The 19,034-nt window shown below is 38.4% G+C and overlaps 1 protein-coding gene across 1 annotated transcript in view; it reads right to left on the reverse strand.

Annotated features, from left to right (window-relative positions):
• GFRAL (GDNF family receptor alpha like) overlaps positions 1 to 19,034 on the reverse strand; it is a 51,007-nt gene that overhangs the window by 21,706 nt on the left and 10,267 nt on the right. The window contains exons 4-6 of the mRNA XM_051854629.2: positions 12,127 to 12,183; positions 10,638 to 10,968; positions 4,046 to 4,296 (exon numbers count right to left, since the gene is read on the reverse strand). Coding sequence (XP_051710589.2) covers positions 4,046 to 4,296; positions 10,638 to 10,968; positions 12,127 to 12,183 — 639 coding nt within the window. The remainder of the gene's footprint in view (positions 1 to 4,045; positions 4,297 to 10,637; positions 10,969 to 12,126; positions 12,184 to 19,034) is intronic.

A 19,034-nucleotide genomic window follows, 5' to 3' on the forward strand; every position in this document is an offset into this window, starting at 1 on the left:
TGCAGCATGACATAGACATGAGGCTCCACACAGCTTCATGGATACACTTGGTACAAGTTGTAGACTCATGAGGCTTCCAGGTAAGTGATGGACAGCATTGAAAGAGAAAATGTGCTGTCCTTTCTTTTCCCATGAAAAAAAGATTTGCAATGTACTTCACAAAGAATCCCAAAGAAGCAAACTAGAGTTACCTGAATTATAGACATACTGCAGACGACAATATTGCATTTTGTATTGACTATTGATTTCTCGTTTCCTCTATTTTAGGTAATCCCAAGTAAACTACCACTTGCAAGTCATTGCTTTGTGCTTTGCTGACTGGCATGTATGCTCATATTTCCAAAGATGATTTCAAATTTTCCATCATGTATTTTAGGGTGTCAGTAATGATAATTAAACTAGTTTTAGAGAGATGATTAATTTATATATTTTGTAGGAGACACTGAGACTGAGAGTGGATAACTTTCCTTTCTACTGAGTCCAGACTTAAATTATTTTTCCCAACTTAACTGCAAATAAGTGGAAGTAGAAGTGATGTGAAATACACTAACCACTGGACCATAAAAATCTACATTAGGATTTCTTTATCTGCATTAGCAGGATGAAAAAAATGTATTTTTTTACCTAGAAGAGGGTATTACCACATGGTGGAAGCATTTGTGACACCTCAAGTTCTCTAGCTTCCTCAAACATTCCAACTATTTCCTTAATAATGGTGTCTTATGTGAATGATAAATTACTTTTATGTCAGTCCACTGATATTTTATGTATCATCAGTTATAGCAGCAAGTCATAGCTTATCCTCTATTAAAAGTAGCACCTTAAAGTGGTGAGCTTGCCATGGTATATATTTGAAATCTACAGAATTATTATAGCAGTCAAAGAATGAGGACATACATTTTGGAGGCTGGCTGGCTGGAGACATCTTGTTTTACAGTGAGAAATAACTTGATACACTTGAAAAAGTTCTAATATCCATTAAACCAGTAGTAAAAGGTGAGGTGGTTTAAAAGAGCTAGAATGAAAATATGAATCCTTCACTCCAGAATGTATTGTGCAGAGTCTTACAATAAGTGGCAAGCACAGACACTGGTAGTTATTCTACCAGAGGTTGGAGCAATTAAAATAAAGGCTGTAACACTGAAGTAATATATTGCTTGTGGGTCTTAAATAGTAAGTAATAAGACTGAGAATTATTTCCACTTATAACTGTCCCAGTATTTCCGTGTTAAACAAACTGACAGAACTAGGCAGCAAAAATCAGATTAATAGTAATTCTTTTTGACTCAAGTCTATTGTTTAAATTAACTTAAATCATTAAATTAAAGAAAGTGGCATGGGGTGAAAAATAAAGGAAATAAAGCATACTTGAGAATTAAATCACGAAAATACCTTTTTTCCTCTGGATATTGTCACAAAAAGCAAATATATTAGAAATTTAACACATTTTTAGAGATTATATTCCCAAAGAAGCCATTTTTTTTCTGCAAAAAAGTATATAACTGTTAAGCTTAAAATAAATCTAAATTCCTCAAACTGTTTGAGCAGGTTTGGCTTGTGAAGGAGCCATGTTCCTTAAGGAAGGCATTCTCACCGTATCTACTTCAGATTTGACCATGGATAAAAATGTTCAAACAAGGTGCTGGTGTTGTGCTATAGCAGGTAAAGCTTCCACCTATGACACTGGCATTCCATATGGGTGTCAGTTGGAGTCCCGGCTGCTCCACTTCTAAGCCAGCTCCCTGCTAATGTACTTAGGAGGGCGGCAGAAGATGACCCAAGTTCTTGGGCCCCTGCACCCATGTGGGAGACTCGGAAAAAGCTCCTGGCCCAGCTCAGACCATTGCGGCCATTTGGGGAATGAACCAGTGGATCAGAGATCTCTCTCTTTCTGTCTCAGTCTTTCTCTGTTCTTTAAATTCAAATAAAATAAATCTTTAAAAGAGATGTTCAAATAGGAGATTTCCAAAGACAAAATGAGAGCCACAGAACAAATACCCAATTCAGGGTTTAATTAAAGAAATCCGAACTACCAGAGAGGCTTCATAATGCCGACTCAGCATGATCATATTCCTGTACATCTATGACCTTTTCGATTACAGTGAGCAGAAACAAAGAAGTTTGAGGTGAGCAGGCAACTTTCCCAGCAGTAAATGCACCTGCATCCTGCTCCGGAGTGCCTGGGCTCTGACTCCTGATTTCCAGCTTCCCACCCATGCAGACTCTGGGAGACAGTAGCAGACAACTGAAGTAATGAGGTTGCTTCTACACATGAGGAGACCTGGATAGTGTTCTCAGCTCCCAATTCCTGCATTAGCCCAGCCCTGATCGTTGCAGATATTTGGGGGAATGAACTTGTGAATGAGAGCTCTCTATCCCATCTCTCTCACTCTGACTTTGAAATAAATACAATTTTTTTTTTTAAATGAGTTTGGGATACATGCTGTAGTACTGGGTAATCTTTAGAATGTGTGAGCATGCAGGGCTGATGTGGGAAGTCAGGATAATGCTTACAGACATATTTTGTTTAAAAGTGTCCTGTGCTACTTTTGTATGTTTGGGGCAGGAGATAAAGGTTATTAAAACTTGCCAAGACTAAGAGTTTGTTTTTTATTTGAACATTTTCCTATTAATTCAAGTTACTTAAAGTCCATTAAAGTTTCTTTAATTCTGTAATCCCATTACTAGAAATTCCTAGTTTTTGGAGATGGCATTTGGCACAGCAATTAAGATGCCACTGGGATGCCTGCATCTTGTTTCCGAGTGCTTGGTTTGAGTCCCAGCTCCTTTGCTTAGGATCTAGCTTCCTGCTAATGTGTGCCCTGGGAAGCAGCAGACACTGGCTCAAGTTTCTGTCCCTGATATCCATGTGAAAGATCCAGATTGAGTTCCTTCCTCCTGGTTTTGGCCTGGCTAAGTGCTGGCTGTTGTGGGTTTGTGGAGAGTGAACTAGCGGGTGGTAGATCTTTGTCTCTGTCTCTTCCTATCTCTACCTTTCAAAAAATGAAAAACAAAGGAATGTTTAAAAAGAAATTCTAGCTTCAATGGCTAATATTTCTAAAATTAAATGTGACTATCACTGTGTATAGCTGAGATCTGTTTTTACAAAAATGCTCCATAAATATAAAGATTAGTTTGCTGCTAAACAATAAATGTTATTTCTTCCTGTAAATACCTGCAGGATTGGTGGCGGCAATTAGAGGGATAGGGGCATGGGGAGCTTTTGAGACATGGAAGATTGCATGGACTAATACTAAGGATGAATAATAGAGATTTTGAATTACTGACTATATCCTTGAGTCTTTCTATAAGATTAAAAAAAAACCCTCTTGAATATTTGCTCACCCTGAGTCTCTGGGCAAATTATTTAAATTCCTAAATCTCAGCTTTCTTGTCATTAAATAAGAGTAAACAATTACTTCAAAGAATGGGTTTTCCATCTCATTACTTCAGGTTAATCAACAGATATGTTAAACATCATGAACAGGAAAAAAAAATAAATTGAAAGGTAAATAGACAGGGGATTGTAAAATCAATGATCCCTGATGGATCCCCCACTGAATATCTACATTCTTGTGTAGTCTTCACCCATACTGACTCTGAGGGTCACCATGTGATTTGCTTTGTCCAACAGAATATTCACAAATAAATCATTATTGTTTTAACTCGTTTGTTTTACTTAGCAATTTGTGTTACTTAGCAATGAATACCTGATACATCCAGTGATCAGATGGATAAATAACCTGTATACCGTTGATATCGAAGCCACTAAATATGTGATTATAACCTATCATGTAAGTCAGAAATAAAGTAACATTCTCAAAAATAGTAAAGTAAATCTTAAAATGGAATAGTAAATACAAAAGCATCCTTGTGTTAGATTATCAGTTTGTACTGGATAGTCAAAAACATATATATATATATATATATATACACACACACATATCTATCATCTATCTATCTACCTGTATACCTATGTATCATCTATCTATAGCCTATCACCTATCATCTATTGAGAGGGAGAAGTTTTATTTGGGGAACTTACTGAAACATGATTTTCTATGCAGCATGTGCTGGAAAATCTTGCACAAAGCTTCTTCAGCTTGTGTAATGGTCCTACAGGTGCATTGCGCTTGAAGGACTGTCCCAAGGGTTCCGAGGTAAGCTGCCTGACAGTCATCACTTCCGGAACAAATGAAATCCTTTTTGCTTAAGGTGCTGATACAGGTCTCATCATCGTGGCACTTGGCAGTTACAAGCTTCCAGCATTTTGTTTGAAATGTTCTGTAGTGTCTCCTAGGAAAAGAGTAAAAATATAGAACAGTGTAAATTTATATTACCATGTGATGGTCCCTTACTTAATAAATGACTGACATAAAACAAAATGCTTCCTGGATGCCAGCATGTTGTTGAAAACCAAGTTTGTACATGTAAACATGCTTCCAATAGGAAGTGTGGAAAAAAATTAGAGGAATCTTGTGAATTAGTGTTTCTGTGCTCAAAGACAGTAAATTTGGGATTCTCTGGATGGAGTTTCTTTCATTACTGATTTTATTTCAATGGGTGATGATTTGCAGTGTGAGATACTTGAGAGATTTATTAGTGACTTTCTTGAAGCTGAATGTAGTTTTGTGGCTATCATTTGGACATTGTTTCATACCACTGATTTCAAAAAAGGCATTTGGCCTTTCAAGCAAGGATTCCACAGGATGGGAGGTATGGTACGTTTTTCAATATTTCTAAAATAGATTAATTAGAATTCACAGATTTTCTAGGTTCTCTGGTAGCAACAGCTAATGTACAGAGACATTTATGATGTATTTAATGGCCAATATAATGCATTAGAATTACATCCATTCATAACTTTTCTAAGTATGTATTTGATTCATGCTGTAATAGCTTTGAATAAAAGTCTGGATAATGTATAATAATTTCAGTTTTAAACTTTCTCAGTGACAAGATATATTTCTTAATGGAACAAAGGATATTAACCTTCTAACTTTATATTTATCACCTAAAGTGACTTTTTGTCCTCTCTTGAATAGGTTTCCATCCAGCATCCATGAAAGATCTCAGGGTATACAATATTTGATACAAGTTTATTTGCCCACACGACGACACTCTACTAAAAAATCAAAAGCCACACAGTTTTCAAAATCTCATATTTTTAAAGATTTCTTATTTGAAAGGTGGAGTTACAGAGAGGGAGACGAAGAGAGATCTTCCATCCACAGGTTCACTACCCAAATGGCCACCAAAATTGGGCCAGGCCAAAGCCAGGAGCCTAGACTCCAGATCTCCCAAGTGGGTGGCAGGGGCCCAAGCACTCTAGCCATCTTTGTCTGCTTTCCTAGGCACATTAGCAGCAAGCTGGATTGGTATTGCAGCAGCCAGGATTTGAACCAGGGTTTACATGGGGTGATGGTGTCAGGTGGCATTTTTAACTGGCTGTACCATGATACTGGCTCAAAAACTCTCATATTTAACTAATTTTAAAGGACCAGTTATTTAGGAGAATGGTGAAAATTAATTGGAATATATTAAAATTTGTACAAGGGAATACTGCAAAATTCTTAAACATGTAATTCTAAGGCCAGAAGAAGAAATATGTCACTTTAGTGCAATTAAGGGTTATATGTAAGTTGTAGACTGAATGTAGATTTTGAAAGTACTGCTTGTCATTTGGGAGGCTGATAGAAACATCTGTAACTAAATGCAGTTTATTCTAAAAATATAGGTTTTACTAAATTTAATGTGCATGATTTATCTGCTGTATAATTCACTTCTTTTGGAAATATCATGCAATTATTTCAAATAATGAACTACAGAATATTAATTGAAAATAAAATGCTGGGCAAGTGTTTGGCATAGTGGCTAATACACTACTTTGATACCTGCATCCCATATTTGAGTCTCTGCCATGAATTCTGGCTCCTCCATTTCGGAGCTGGATTCCGCTAATGAGCACCCTGGGGAGCAGTGGACAATGGCTCAAATATTTGTGCCTGGACACCTGTGTTGGTTACCCAGCTTGGATTTTAGTTCTTGGTTTCATCCTAGCCTAGTGCTTGCTATTGTGGGCATTTGGGGAGTGAAATAATGGGTGGAAGATCTCTGTTTGTCTCTCTGTCTCTCTCTATGTTTTAAATAAAAACGAAGTAAGTTAATAAATTAGCACAAAATGGTGAAACAAAAATAGAAATCCTTGAAATACTAGGAACTAAATATTTGAACTTCTAATGTTTTAAATATGACAAAAATTATATCTTAATTTTATTTTGTATTTGAAACATTTTAAGGTACAAATGCTTTCTTTATCCTTGTTGATAATTTGTATTCTTTTTCATTTACTCATACAATTAAATGTTTAAGAAAATTAAAAGTTTTTGAAAACAATTGAATATTTTGTTTTTATTTTTATGATTAAATTCTCTTTCTATTGAAAAAGGTAAGTGTATAGCCGGTGCCGCGACTCACTAGGCTAATCCTCCACCTTGCGGCGCCAGCACACCGGGTTCTAGTGCCAGTTGGGGCACCGGATTCTGTCCCGGTTGCCCCTCTTCCAGGCCAGCTCTCTGCTGTGGCCAGGGAGTGCAGTGGAGGATGGCCCAAGTGCTTGGGCCCTGCACCCTATGGGAGACCAGGATAAGTACCTGGCTCCTGGCTTCGGATCAGCGCGGTGCGCCGGCTGCAGCGCGCCGGCCGTGGCAGCCATTGGAGGGTGAACCAACGGCAAAAGGAAGACCTTTCTCTCTGTCTCTCTCTCTCACTGTCCACTCTGCCTGTCAAAAAAAAAAAAAAAAAAAAAAAAAAAGGTAAGTGTATAAAGAAAAGTTTCTGCAGATGGGTTCTATTATATTTGCCTTTTTACCTAAGTACAGCCACACTTTGTAAATAGTCCTTACCACTTAAAATAAATATAATTTCCTTTCAAAAGCTATCAAACTTTTAAGAAGTATTTTTTCGTTACTTTCTGTAATTCATTCATATGAAAATATAATATATTCTAACTTCTTAACTTTTATGATTGATTATATATAATCTCACCTCCCAGGGAATGTATTGGAAAAAAAACTGATCTGATCTTTTCAAAAAGTAAAGATAGTCTCAAACTGGGACAGATACAGAAATTGTATTTTCAAACATAAATACTGGCTTTGCCCATGTACAGACAGGCTTTTTTTTTGAAAAAAAAAAAAAAAAAGTATGTGATAAAGGGCCTAACATCCTGACTAAAGAAGTTTTCCATTTTTAAGACTTTTTTCATCTGTATTATATCAAGATTATTTAATATGAGTACTAGAAATCTCCCTAAGGCAAAATTTGATTAAGAAAATGAGATTTTTCTTTTCTCATTAATTACTAATACTGTATAATATTTCCATCACCTCCATGAAGCATTCAATAAAGGACTATTTGTTAGTAAAATGATGCCATTAAGCCCTGGATGCCATCTTAGGCTATGGCCCCCATTGCCAACTTGCACAGTAAGCTTCAGTCCTAAGCCCAGTCTGACTGGCTAGAAGTCAGGTGACAAAATGGCCCAACCACAAGTGTGAGCTCCACTCCTACCTTAATGGGATTCACTGCTCCCACTTCAGTACCCCCTGCAGGACTATAACAGGCCCTGCTTCCTACACATGCGGTTCTCTCTCTTGCTCTCTTGGCCTCTCCCTCTGGCCTGTCAGGTTTCCCCCACCCAACAATAAACCTTTCCCTTAACTCCAGTGTTTGGTGTTTTTTTGTGATGGCCTTACAATATTTGCACATGCTGAAAGGAAATTGAAGATACATCATCATTACTCTTTGAATTAATCTAAGAAGGATGGAAATTATATAAGAAAATATGTGTGCGTGTACACTGAAGTACAAAAGTTAAGTGGACATTATTGAAATGTAGAGAGACAGAAGATGATGTCTTTTGAGTGTTTATCTTGTATCAGTCTCTACATCAACAACTTAGAGAGGTGGTTAATCCTAGGAATTCTTGTTGAAGAAAATCACCAACTTTGTTTAAGTCAATGTGAGAAGGTATTGATACCAAGGGGAGGTTAATGCTAGTGTGCCAACTTCAGGATCTATTAGAGGGAGTCACAAGAACTGTAGTAGTATATTCTGCTACTTGCCACTTAAGTGTTTTTTTTTAATTTTTTTATTTCATATGGAAGCTTATAAATATCATGCTATGAAAGTTGAGTGCAAATTACTTCAATGTAACAGAGTAGTACATCAATGATACTGGCTCTAGAATCAAACATAGGTACCCATCTGTGGAAACATCTGGAATTTTTTTACAGGAATTGCTTTAAAAATATGCTGTCACCTACCCTTGGGTGGTTAACATATTATTCAGCTTAATTGTTATGGATAGATGACAGATAGAATCTATTTGGAACATGAGACAGCAGTATAATCAAACATGTCTACTTCATTTCACTAATTTTAGGAGGAAATATTTTATGTACAACTAAAAACACTTGTTGGTATTACACTATGACAAATGTTTCCTTGTTGTTTGACCTTAAGATTCATTCCAAATATCTCAGTGATGTTAAAATATGTAATGAAAGTGCATTAGAAGCAATTAAATACAATATTTCACTAGTAAGGATTTGTGACATGATAAATGAGTTTGAAAAATCCAAATTGAATTATAAAATTATTTTTATCACTGCTTTTTTATTTATTCAAGAAACATAATTAATAAGCCTTAAGATAATGGATACAGATTGGCATGATAGACCCTTAAATTAAATTTTCTTGAGAATCTTGACATCTTTTTGTTAACTTGAAGCAATATGTCAGTACTCTAGCACTCTGCCTAGATCTTTACCTTTTATCTCATAGAATGTATGTTATGGGGAAGCAATTATCTTCGACAAATGTTTACAAGATCTGGAACTACTGTGCAATTTAGAATACTGAGAATAATAGAGTGGAGACAGTGAAAAAGACTGAAAGAAAGCAGTTTGCCAAGAACCTTCAGGAAGCTGATATCATTATGTTTTTCAGTCTTTTGCCAGTGGTTAAAATAAGGTGACAAATCTCTGAGCTATCACACACTGAGCCTCTCCTCCATTCTAATTTTTTATGTTGATCTTGAAATGAATTGGATATATATGAAATTTCTTTCATTTAAATAAAATGACGTAAAACAGTATACATGATAGAATGTACTGGGAAGACAAATTAATGAGGTTTACTCGAAACAGTGCAAAGATGAATCTAAAAATTACATCATTTTAATGCTGGTTGTTAAAGCTCCTTCAACATTAAAATACCAACGTTACAAATAGTCTTGACTTATCCAGTGCACTCAACATTCTCATTTTTCCTGCATCTTCATACACTTGTCCAATTTTTGACTGCACAGAAGATAAATTCATCTTGAATAAACAACAAAAAATGTGCTAATGAGAGCTCAGTGAGAAAAAGAAAAGGTCAAAGTATGTTAGAATAAATTTATGTTTCCTAAGAATGATTACCTGCACAGGTACAATCTGCTTTCAGCTGGCAGCCAGAGGGAAAGTTTTAACAAAAGAGCCAGATAATTCATAACTCTGCTCAAAATCTTCCTTTTTGGTTGGAGTAAAAGCCTTAGTCCTTGCAATGTCCCCCTAGGCCCTAAGTGATCTATGCCTGCCTGAACTTCATGCAGTTACATCTTTAACCTCACCTCCTATTGCTCTACCCTTTGCACACCCTACTCTCAACTTTTATAACATGCAGAGCACATTTCTTCCTTAACACTGAGGGTGGTCCATTTGCTTGGTATTTCTTCCCTCAAATACTTACAGAGAAAGGCCCATTCCCTGGCTTCTTCAAGCAGAGTAAAATGCTTCCTAATGGGACCACACTTTGAGCTGAAACTTTTTCAGCCCATTCACAATGCCCTTTATTCTGCTGTTTTTCTTAATCTCCAGAGCATTTGTTCCTATATAATATCATATTCGCTTTCCCTTATTTATAATCTGTTTCTGCCTACAAGAATTTAAGCTCTACTAGAAAGACATTTGTGTCTCCTCTTCGCTGATACCTAGAGTAGTAGTAGGTGCATAATAGATTGTTTCAAACCAAGAAATAAATAACTAATGTTATCCCAATACACAACGGTATGAGGCTAGGGAGAGAAGGATGGTCACATTCTACATCATGGCTTGTGTGTGTGCTGGAGATGTCCAAATTCTGCTCAAGCTACCTTCTTCTTCCTGGTGTCCAGCCTAATACAAAAAGAATTTATTTTGAAGTTTGTAGACTCACTTTGCCAAAATTCTACAATGGATAACAAGCTTACAAAATCACACCAAAACACAAACAAGCAAGAACCGGTATATAAGTCAAATACATGAACAATTCATTACTCCAACTCAAATATATAATTTTAACAATGCTATTTCATGGCTATCACATCTTGACATGCTGAATTTCTATATTCCAAAATCTTATTCTGCATTTGAATTTCAAAAAGCACACTACACATGTAACACAGATTTGAAATTATGATTTGTCTGGTTTTATTTACACCATGTTGGATGATGGTGGGAACTGTAGCTAAGGTAATGAGATCAAGTGTTAGAACTGGACTATAACAAATAAGGTGCAGAAATAAGAAAGTAAGGTATGCGTGTTCTACTCACCTGCATAATTCATCATTTCGGCAGCTGTGAATTACATTGAGGCAAGAAGGGGGTGGAACTATGTTCACTGCACATGGCTTGCTGTGAAGAGCTTCTTTGGACTGCTGACAAGGTATATCAGATTGAGCACAGTCACAAAAAGCCAACATCTGGGCAATGTTAAAAGGCATATTTTGATAGAAGAACCTTATGGCTGTTTGGCAGTGTTTCACATCACACAGAATTCCATTTGCTGAGCAAGCTTTAAGGTAAAGGGCCAAATGTGCATTACAGACCACATCTCCTACACACGCCTCTGTCACTTCCAAACAGGATGGGATCCCTTCGAACCCTGAAAGCAATGATATGCTTTGGTCTTAGAAAAGCCAACACAAAGCTGTACATACAAAACCTGCAAAATACTGTAAGAAATCTGGGAGCAAAGTATAATGATGTACCAATCTGCTATTTCTGGCAAGCATTCCTCCCTTTTTTTAAGAGTAAGTTTGAGTTTGCTGAGACCTAAGTAGTGTGGTATTTGAATCATCTTTCTTCTAAACTTAATATATATTGTGACCCAGGGTGATGGGAAGTGTATAAAGCCAAAATTGAGAGGGAGGAAAAATTTCTGAGTTCAAATTTCACAAATGTAAACAATAAATCTCCAGAAATTACATTTGAACTATATAGTTTATGAATGGGAAGTTCATTGGCTCAAGTTAAAAAGATTCTTATTCTATTGCACTATTTCTCATGGTGGTAGGATCTCCACATTATTATTCCTGTATATAAACATGTTTACACTCTAAAAAACAGATATATGTAAATGTCCTCCCCTCACCACTGCATGCATATTCAAAACCAGTTGGTCTCCAGTGCCGCGGCTCACTAGGCTAATCCTCCGCCTTGCAGCACCTGCACACTGAGTTCTAGTCCTGGTCGGGGTGCCGGATTCTGTCCTGGTTGCCCCTCTTCCAGGCCAGCTCTCTGCTGTGGCCCGGGAGTGCAGTGGAGGATGGCCCAAGTGCTTGGGCCCTGCTCGCCATGGGAGACCAGGATAAGTACCTGGCTCCTGCCATCAGATCAGCGCGGTGCCCCGGCCGTGGCAGCCATTGGAGGGTGAACCAACGGCAAAAGGAAGACCTTTCTCTCTGTCTCTCTCTCTCTCACTGTCCACTCTGCCTGTCAAACAAACAAACAAACAAACAAAAAAAAACAGTTGGTCCTAAAGTGTTTAATTTATATGATCAAAATTTGCATGAATTTTACTTAGGACCTAGTATATGGTTATATTCACAAGTACATCCAGAAATAATTGATGAATGGGCAAAATGTTTGAATGTCATCAATGGAAGAAATGCAATAATTCTGTTGCATTTTGTTGTATTAAAACTAGTAATCAAAATAATTTTTAGAACTTGCACATATTTTAGAAACTGGCAATTACACTTTAAGTAAGTTATATTATCTAGTATTCACAATGCAGATAAAATAATAATTTATACATTACCATGATAGGAGAGTGTCGTTAGATTCCACTTCAGTTCATTATCCTCTTTCATGTTATCTGGAATGGAAAAAGATAAATTATTATTGCACAATTTTCTAAATTTCCAAGGATAATATGTATTACATTTATGAATGGATAATCAAGCAAAAATACTTAAAAGTTCAGGAAATGCTAATTTAGTCCTTGATTTTCAAAATTAGTGAGGTACAGATGAAGAAAACTAAACCTCTGAAATATCATTCAGGTGAGTTGAAGATCACTGCTTGGTGGATTCCGTTACTTGAAGATTTAAACAAATGCTATCATCTGCACCATGTGCTTTGAAGTGAACAAAGATTGTCTTTTATGGAGAATAGATGGAATATGGTCAGAACAACAGCAAAACTGTCCTAACCCAGGAACATACCAATTAGATCAGAATTCAATTTGAAGACTATTTCTCCTCTGATTATATTTTTGTCTGAGTTCTTAGGAATTATAATTATAGAATTAGAAAATCTTATCAATGCCGGTGGACTCAGTGGCAATCTAATTTCAACAGCTTTGATTCAAGAAGCATTTGTTGAATCTTTATTATGCACCACTTGACATACTAAGGATGTAAATCTGTGGTCCTTTTGGCTAAGTTCCCCATAGCCTGGCAGGAAGCATAGACAAGTAAAGTCAAGCCAACATAAAATAAAAGGAACACAGATGCACAGAGTAGTAGGGAAATAGTATGGTCAGATTTTCATTTAAAGTGTAAATTAAATTTTGTGATAGTCTATTAAGATTAACTTTTGTTGTAATGTAAATGTTCTTTCATAATTCACTTTGGCCCTACCCAGGATACCTCTTCATATTTTTTGCCCACCAGTCTATTGCACATAATTGATGATACATTCACAGGAAAATTCTTCTTATCCCCCAATGTGTCACAGACTTTTCAGAATCCTTGTATTATTCTAATTGTTCTAGTAAAACATGGTTCTTCATTTGTCTATTGATCAAGTCTCAACTCAATCATTTCTTCTTGAATCCATTCTCCTGTTTGATGAAGACAAGTGTACTTATTTCTGTGCATTTAAACCACAGCAGAAGAAATTCTAATTTAATAAAATGGCTTTTGCACTAGACCCAAAAGTCTAAAGTGCACACTAACCATTCTGTTACAGATTAATTATCTCTGCATTGGGACTGATGGGTGAGGCTGTGCCACTGATGAAATACAACTTAAGAGGATATCCTTGAGATACAAATACTCACTGCCTTCATTCAACATGATGGGCCAAAAGTTCATGCCCTCCAAAATGCACATGTTGAAGACCTAATTCCTAATAGGGTTGCCCTTGGAGATGGCATCTCTAAATAATGGAGGCTAAGTAAGTGGCTCTCATCTGAGAGGACTAGTGGCCTTATAAGCAGAAATATTGCGAGCACTCTCTCTGCCTCTCTTCTCCACAACCCCGAATCACACACCAAGGAGGGGCCATAGAAGGACATAATTAGAAGGCAGCTGGCTGTCTAGAAATGTGTAAGGGAGAAGCCTCACCAGGAACAGACCCCGCTGAACATTGTTGGAATACTTTCAGCCTCCAGAACTGAGACAAAGCTACCCAGAATCTACTATTTTGTTAATAGTAGCCAGAGAGGCCGGCGCCACGGCTCACTAGGCTAATCCTCCACCTGCGGCGCTGGTACCCTGGGTTCTAGTCCCAGTTGAGGCGCCGGATTCTGTCCTGGTTGCTCCTCTTCCAGTCCAGCTCTCTGCTGTGGCCCAGGAAGGCAGTAGGGGATGGCCCAAGTGCTTGGGCCCTGCATCTGCATGGGAGACCAGGAGGAAGCACCTGGCTCCTGGCTTCAGATTGGCGCAGCCCGCCTGCTGTTGTGGCCATTTGGGGGGTGAACTAATGGAAGGAAGACCTTTCTCTCTGTCTCTCTCTCTCACTGTCTAACTCTGCCTGTCGAAAATAAATAAATAAGTAAAAAACATAGTAGCCAGAAAATACCAATCTACTTACTACGTGAGTAATTATTATTCACACACAAAATATTTTTAGTGTTGGGAAATTAATTCTATCTTGGGTGGTATGATATTTTCTATAATATGAGAAATATTTTACAATAATGTTTGAAGATTTATTTATTCATTTGAAAGGCAGAGTTAGGGAGAGAGAAGGAGACATGCACACTCACTCACACACACACCACAGAGAGAGAGAGAGAGACAGAGAGAGGGAGAGAGAGAGAGAGAAAATCTTCCAGCTTCGGGTTCACTCCCTTAAATGACTGCAATGGCCAGGGCTGGGCCAGGCTGAAAGCAGGAGCCAAGAGCTTCTTGTGGGTCTCCCACATGGTTATAGGGGCCCAAAGATTTGGGCCATCTTCCACTGTTTTCCCAGGTGCATTAGCAGGGAGCTGGATTACAAATGGAGCAGCCAGTACTCAAATAAGCACTTATATGGGATGCCGGCACTGCACACAGAGGCTTAAACTGTTGCACCACAGCACCAGCCCAAACAATAAATTTTCTAAACATGAAATGCTAATTTATTACATTTTATATATATATATATATATATATATATGTAAAGAGTGTATTTTTAACTCTAGCTTAATTACCAGCACTCTAAATACAATAAGCGCTGTGAATAAATAGAAGTGTGTACTATTCAGAATTATGTGTGAGTTATAAAATCATATAAAAATGCTTAAAAATATACAGTGTTCCTTCAAATATACTCTAGGGTCTTATACTATAATCAAATATCTCGAGCCGGCGCCGTGGCTCAATAGGCTAATCCTCCACCTTGCGGCGCCGGCACACCGGGTTCTAGTCCCGGTCGGGGCGCCGGATTCTGTCCCGGTTGCCCCTCTTCCAGGCCAGCTCTCTGCTATGGCCAGGGAGTGCAGTGGAGGATGGCCCAGGTGCTTGGGCCCTGCACCCCATGGGAGACCAGGAAAAGCACCTGGATCCTGGCTCCTGCCATCGGATCAGCGCGGTGCGCCGGCTGCAGCGGCGGCCATTGGAGGGTGAACCAACGGCAAAGGAAGACCTTTCTCTCTCTGTCTCTCTCTCACTGTCCACTCTGCCTGTAAAAAAAAAAAAAAAAAATAAAAATAAAAATAAAAATAAAAATATCTTAAAGTCAGAATAACTTCCCTATATCCCCTCTGTCTTAACATAACAGAAGCACAAACTAAATTCATGTAAATATTTTCATTTAATTCTAAATTGATAAAAATATATTTATAAGGTGCTAATAAAAACATTTCTATAAAATGATCAAATTCAGTACAATAGAATATTTCTTCCTCAGGGCACATGCTCCAATGTTCAAGACATAAAGATCATAAAAGTAACATTAAAAGGGTCAGCCTGGGGCTGGCGCTGGGGCATAGTGGGTAAAGCCTCCACCTGCAGTGCTGGCATCCTATATGGGCGCCAGTTCTATTCTTGGCTGCTCCACTTCCAATCCAGACCTCTGCTGTGGTCTGAAAAAGAAGTAAAAGATGCCACAAGTCCTTGGGCCCTCCCACCTGCACGGGAGACCCAGAAGAAGCTCCTGGCTCCTGGCTTCAGATTTGCACAGCTCCGATGCAGCTATTTGGGGAGTGAACCAGTGGATGGAAGACTTTCACTCTCTCTCTCTCTCTCTCTCTCTGCCTCTTCCTCTCTGTAACTCTCTCAAATAAATAAATCTTTAAAAACAAAAAGAAAGGGTCACTCATGGAAGAAAGAAGAAAAGAGCCTGGCTTTTTCCCAACCTTATTTCCATATATATAACTCTTGCAGTTTGGATATTCTCATTTTCCATTTAAAACAAACCGTGTTTGCATTAGCAGTAGTTTTCATCTGCCTTGTTAGCTTTGCAGCTCCAAGAACGTTATCTATCCTTAAAAACACTTTCTCCTCAGACAGCATAAATGCTGTCTCCCTGTACTTCTTTCTGTGCTCTTGTCAAATACTAGCCTCAGCCTTGCTCTGATATTCATCATTTTGAACTGTCTCAACATTTCCCCCACTTTCAATTGTGCCAGTGTGCCAAGTTATGTCCATGTCCATTGGAAATCCTGTCTCCCACTCTGCTTCAGCATTCCTTCACTAAAACTCTGATCTTTACCTCACTCTGTACCAGGCCCCACCAGTGCTCGTATTCTAGAGCCCACATCTTGAATTTCTGCTTCCAATTTAATTCATTTTTTAAAATGTTAATTATCCTACAATTGCCTTCCAAGAACTTCTCATCCTTCTGACCTTCAGTTGTGTATATACCTCAGAACACTCATTTTTACATTTCCTCCCAATCTTTGAATTACCTCCTGAAGTTGGTGACTCTTTCCTGCCTGTATCACACTTCTAATAGATGAACATTCAAAATCACTCAATAAATATGTGTCAAAGAGCACCAGCTGGATATCATTCACTATTTAATCCCTTCATAATCAATTTTTACCACCCTAACCAAAAGCACTCCTATTGGTCTACTCTTCCTGTCTTTTTTTTTTGACAGGCAGAGTGGACAGTGAGAGAGAGAGACAGAGAGAAAGTCTTATTGCCATTGGTTCATCCTCCAATGGCCGCCACGGCCAGCGCACCGCACTGATCTGAAGGCAGGAGCCAGGTGCTTCTCCTGGTCTCCCATGGGGTGCAGGGCCCAATTACTTGGGCCATCCTCCACTGCACTCCCTGGCCACAGCAGAGAGCTGGCCTGGAAGAGGGGCAACGGGGACAGAATCCGGTGCCCCGACCGGGACTAGAACCCGGTGTGTTGGTGCCACAAGGCAGAGGATTAGCCTAGTGAGCCATGGCGCCGGCCTACTCTTCCTGTCTTAAAATAAACACCCCTCTTACCCTTTTTCTTTCTCCAGGTATTGCTCTGTTTGTCTCTTTTCTAAAGCATACTTCTTTTAAAGACTGGTCTGTTTTCTAGCTACAGTTTCCCTCCTCCTATTTACGTGGGGGACTTTTTTTTCTGCCAACAGTTATTTGCATATTCATAACAGCATCCACAGGCCATACAAAATTATCAACTTAAAAATCAGCCTACTATAGATTTATTGAATTTTGAGTGCTGACTGCAGTTGCCTTTGGAGGGCCAGATCAAATGATGTTGCAGGCCTCAAACAGTCCATGAGCAGATGTTCAAACCCCAAACTCCACCTCAAGTTTACCACTCTATGGAAACCATTCTTTTTTTATTTTGCTTAATTTTTGTTATTTGACAGGTAGAGTTATAGACAGTAAGAGAGAGAAAGACAGAGAGAAAGGTCTTCCTTCCGTTGGTTCACTTCCCAAATGGCCACTATGGCCGGCACTGCTCCGATCTGAAGCCAGGAGCCAGGTGCTTCTTCCTGGTCTCCCATGTGGATGCAGGGGCCCAAGCACTTGGGCATTCCTCTAGGAGCAACCGGGACTGGAACCCAGCACCCATATGGGATGCCGGCGCCGTAGGCAGATTAACCAAGTGAGCCATGGTGCCGGCCCCACCAATGAATGTATTGACATCAAATACACGAATCTGACTCTTAACCTGCTCCATCTCCCTCACTAAATCCTCTTTCAGGAGTTGTTTCTACATGGTTAATGAAAATAATGGCAGCTACATCCTTATATTAGCAATTCCATCTTTATAATTTCTTTGGATAAAAACTATGAAGTCAACCTTAGTTCCTTTCTTTTTCTTGCATTCCCATATGATCCACTAATATCAAACTATATCCAGAATCTCACACCTTCTACAATGGTCCATCATCCATCATATATTTATGCATCCATTATCTTTTTATTGCATCTTTTTCTAGAAGCCGCTAACTGGTCTTCCTACTGGGGCCTTTGATTATCTTCTGTCAGTTTCACTAAAAATTCCAGAATTAACCTATAACCCACAGACCTTGATCAACCCATGACCAAAATCCCTCAGTGGTTTACTCTACCAAGGAGTAAGAGCCAAAGCCTTTGAAATTACCTACAGAGTTTTATATGACTCACACCCTGTAATATTTATTATTTCATCTGCTATGCCACTTGCTTGCTCTTGCTTGTTCAGCCCCAGCTACACTGTCTTCTTTGCTATTCCTCAAACCTCAACTCATATTCATAGCTCAGGACTTTTAATTTGCTGTCTTTTCTGCCTCATATATCCTTTCTGCAGCTGTCCCCATGGCTCATGCCCTTTTCTCTTTTTAATTGTTACCCAGATATTAATTTTTCACAGCAATTTCTGACCATCCTGTTAAAATTAAAATCCACCCAACCAGACTTCCTTATTCTCACCTATTTTACCTTTTTAAGCACCCACTGACCCACTGATGTTTAGAACAAATAGATATAGATATAGATATAGATAGATATAATAGTATTTATCCTGTTAAGGGTCTACATTACTAGGGGGATTCTTAGTAGTGAGCTAGGCCCTCATGGTCATACAGGGCCTCAATTCCCCCAATTGCATTGGGTATTGTTAGGTGATGGTTCACACTGGTCCTTTTCTAGGCATTTCCTTCTTCAAAAGAAAGTTGTCATATCAGGTTTCATGCTTGCCCATGGATCAACTCATATTCATCGCTGGCCTGTATGAGTAAGGATTTTGATTCAAAGAGAGGTGCCTCGAAGAACATCCCTGGTCCAAAGTTTTCTCTGAAAACAACTACATTTTTTGTGGCCATTTAACATAATTTCAGTTTGTCCCTTCACCTAATCCTGTGTTCTTCTTTGTAGTTTTTGTCCCTAAGTGCCCACCCCAAAACATTTTCTGCAGAGAAGTTTCCATCTTAGACTTTGTATCCAAATAAATTGACTCTATCCATTCTTCAATTACAATGTCAGTTCCTACCGCATAGTGATTTTTGTTGTTGTGTTTACTTCTTTATCCCCACGGATTAGGACATGGTATAGGACATGATTGGTGCTCAAAATAAATAAATGT

Source organism: Oryctolagus cuniculus, chromosome 5, assembly GCF_964237555.1.
Source record: "Oryctolagus cuniculus chromosome 5, mOryCun1.1, whole genome shotgun sequence".
Lineage (NCBI taxonomy): Eukaryota > Metazoa > Chordata > Mammalia > Lagomorpha > Leporidae > Oryctolagus > Oryctolagus cuniculus.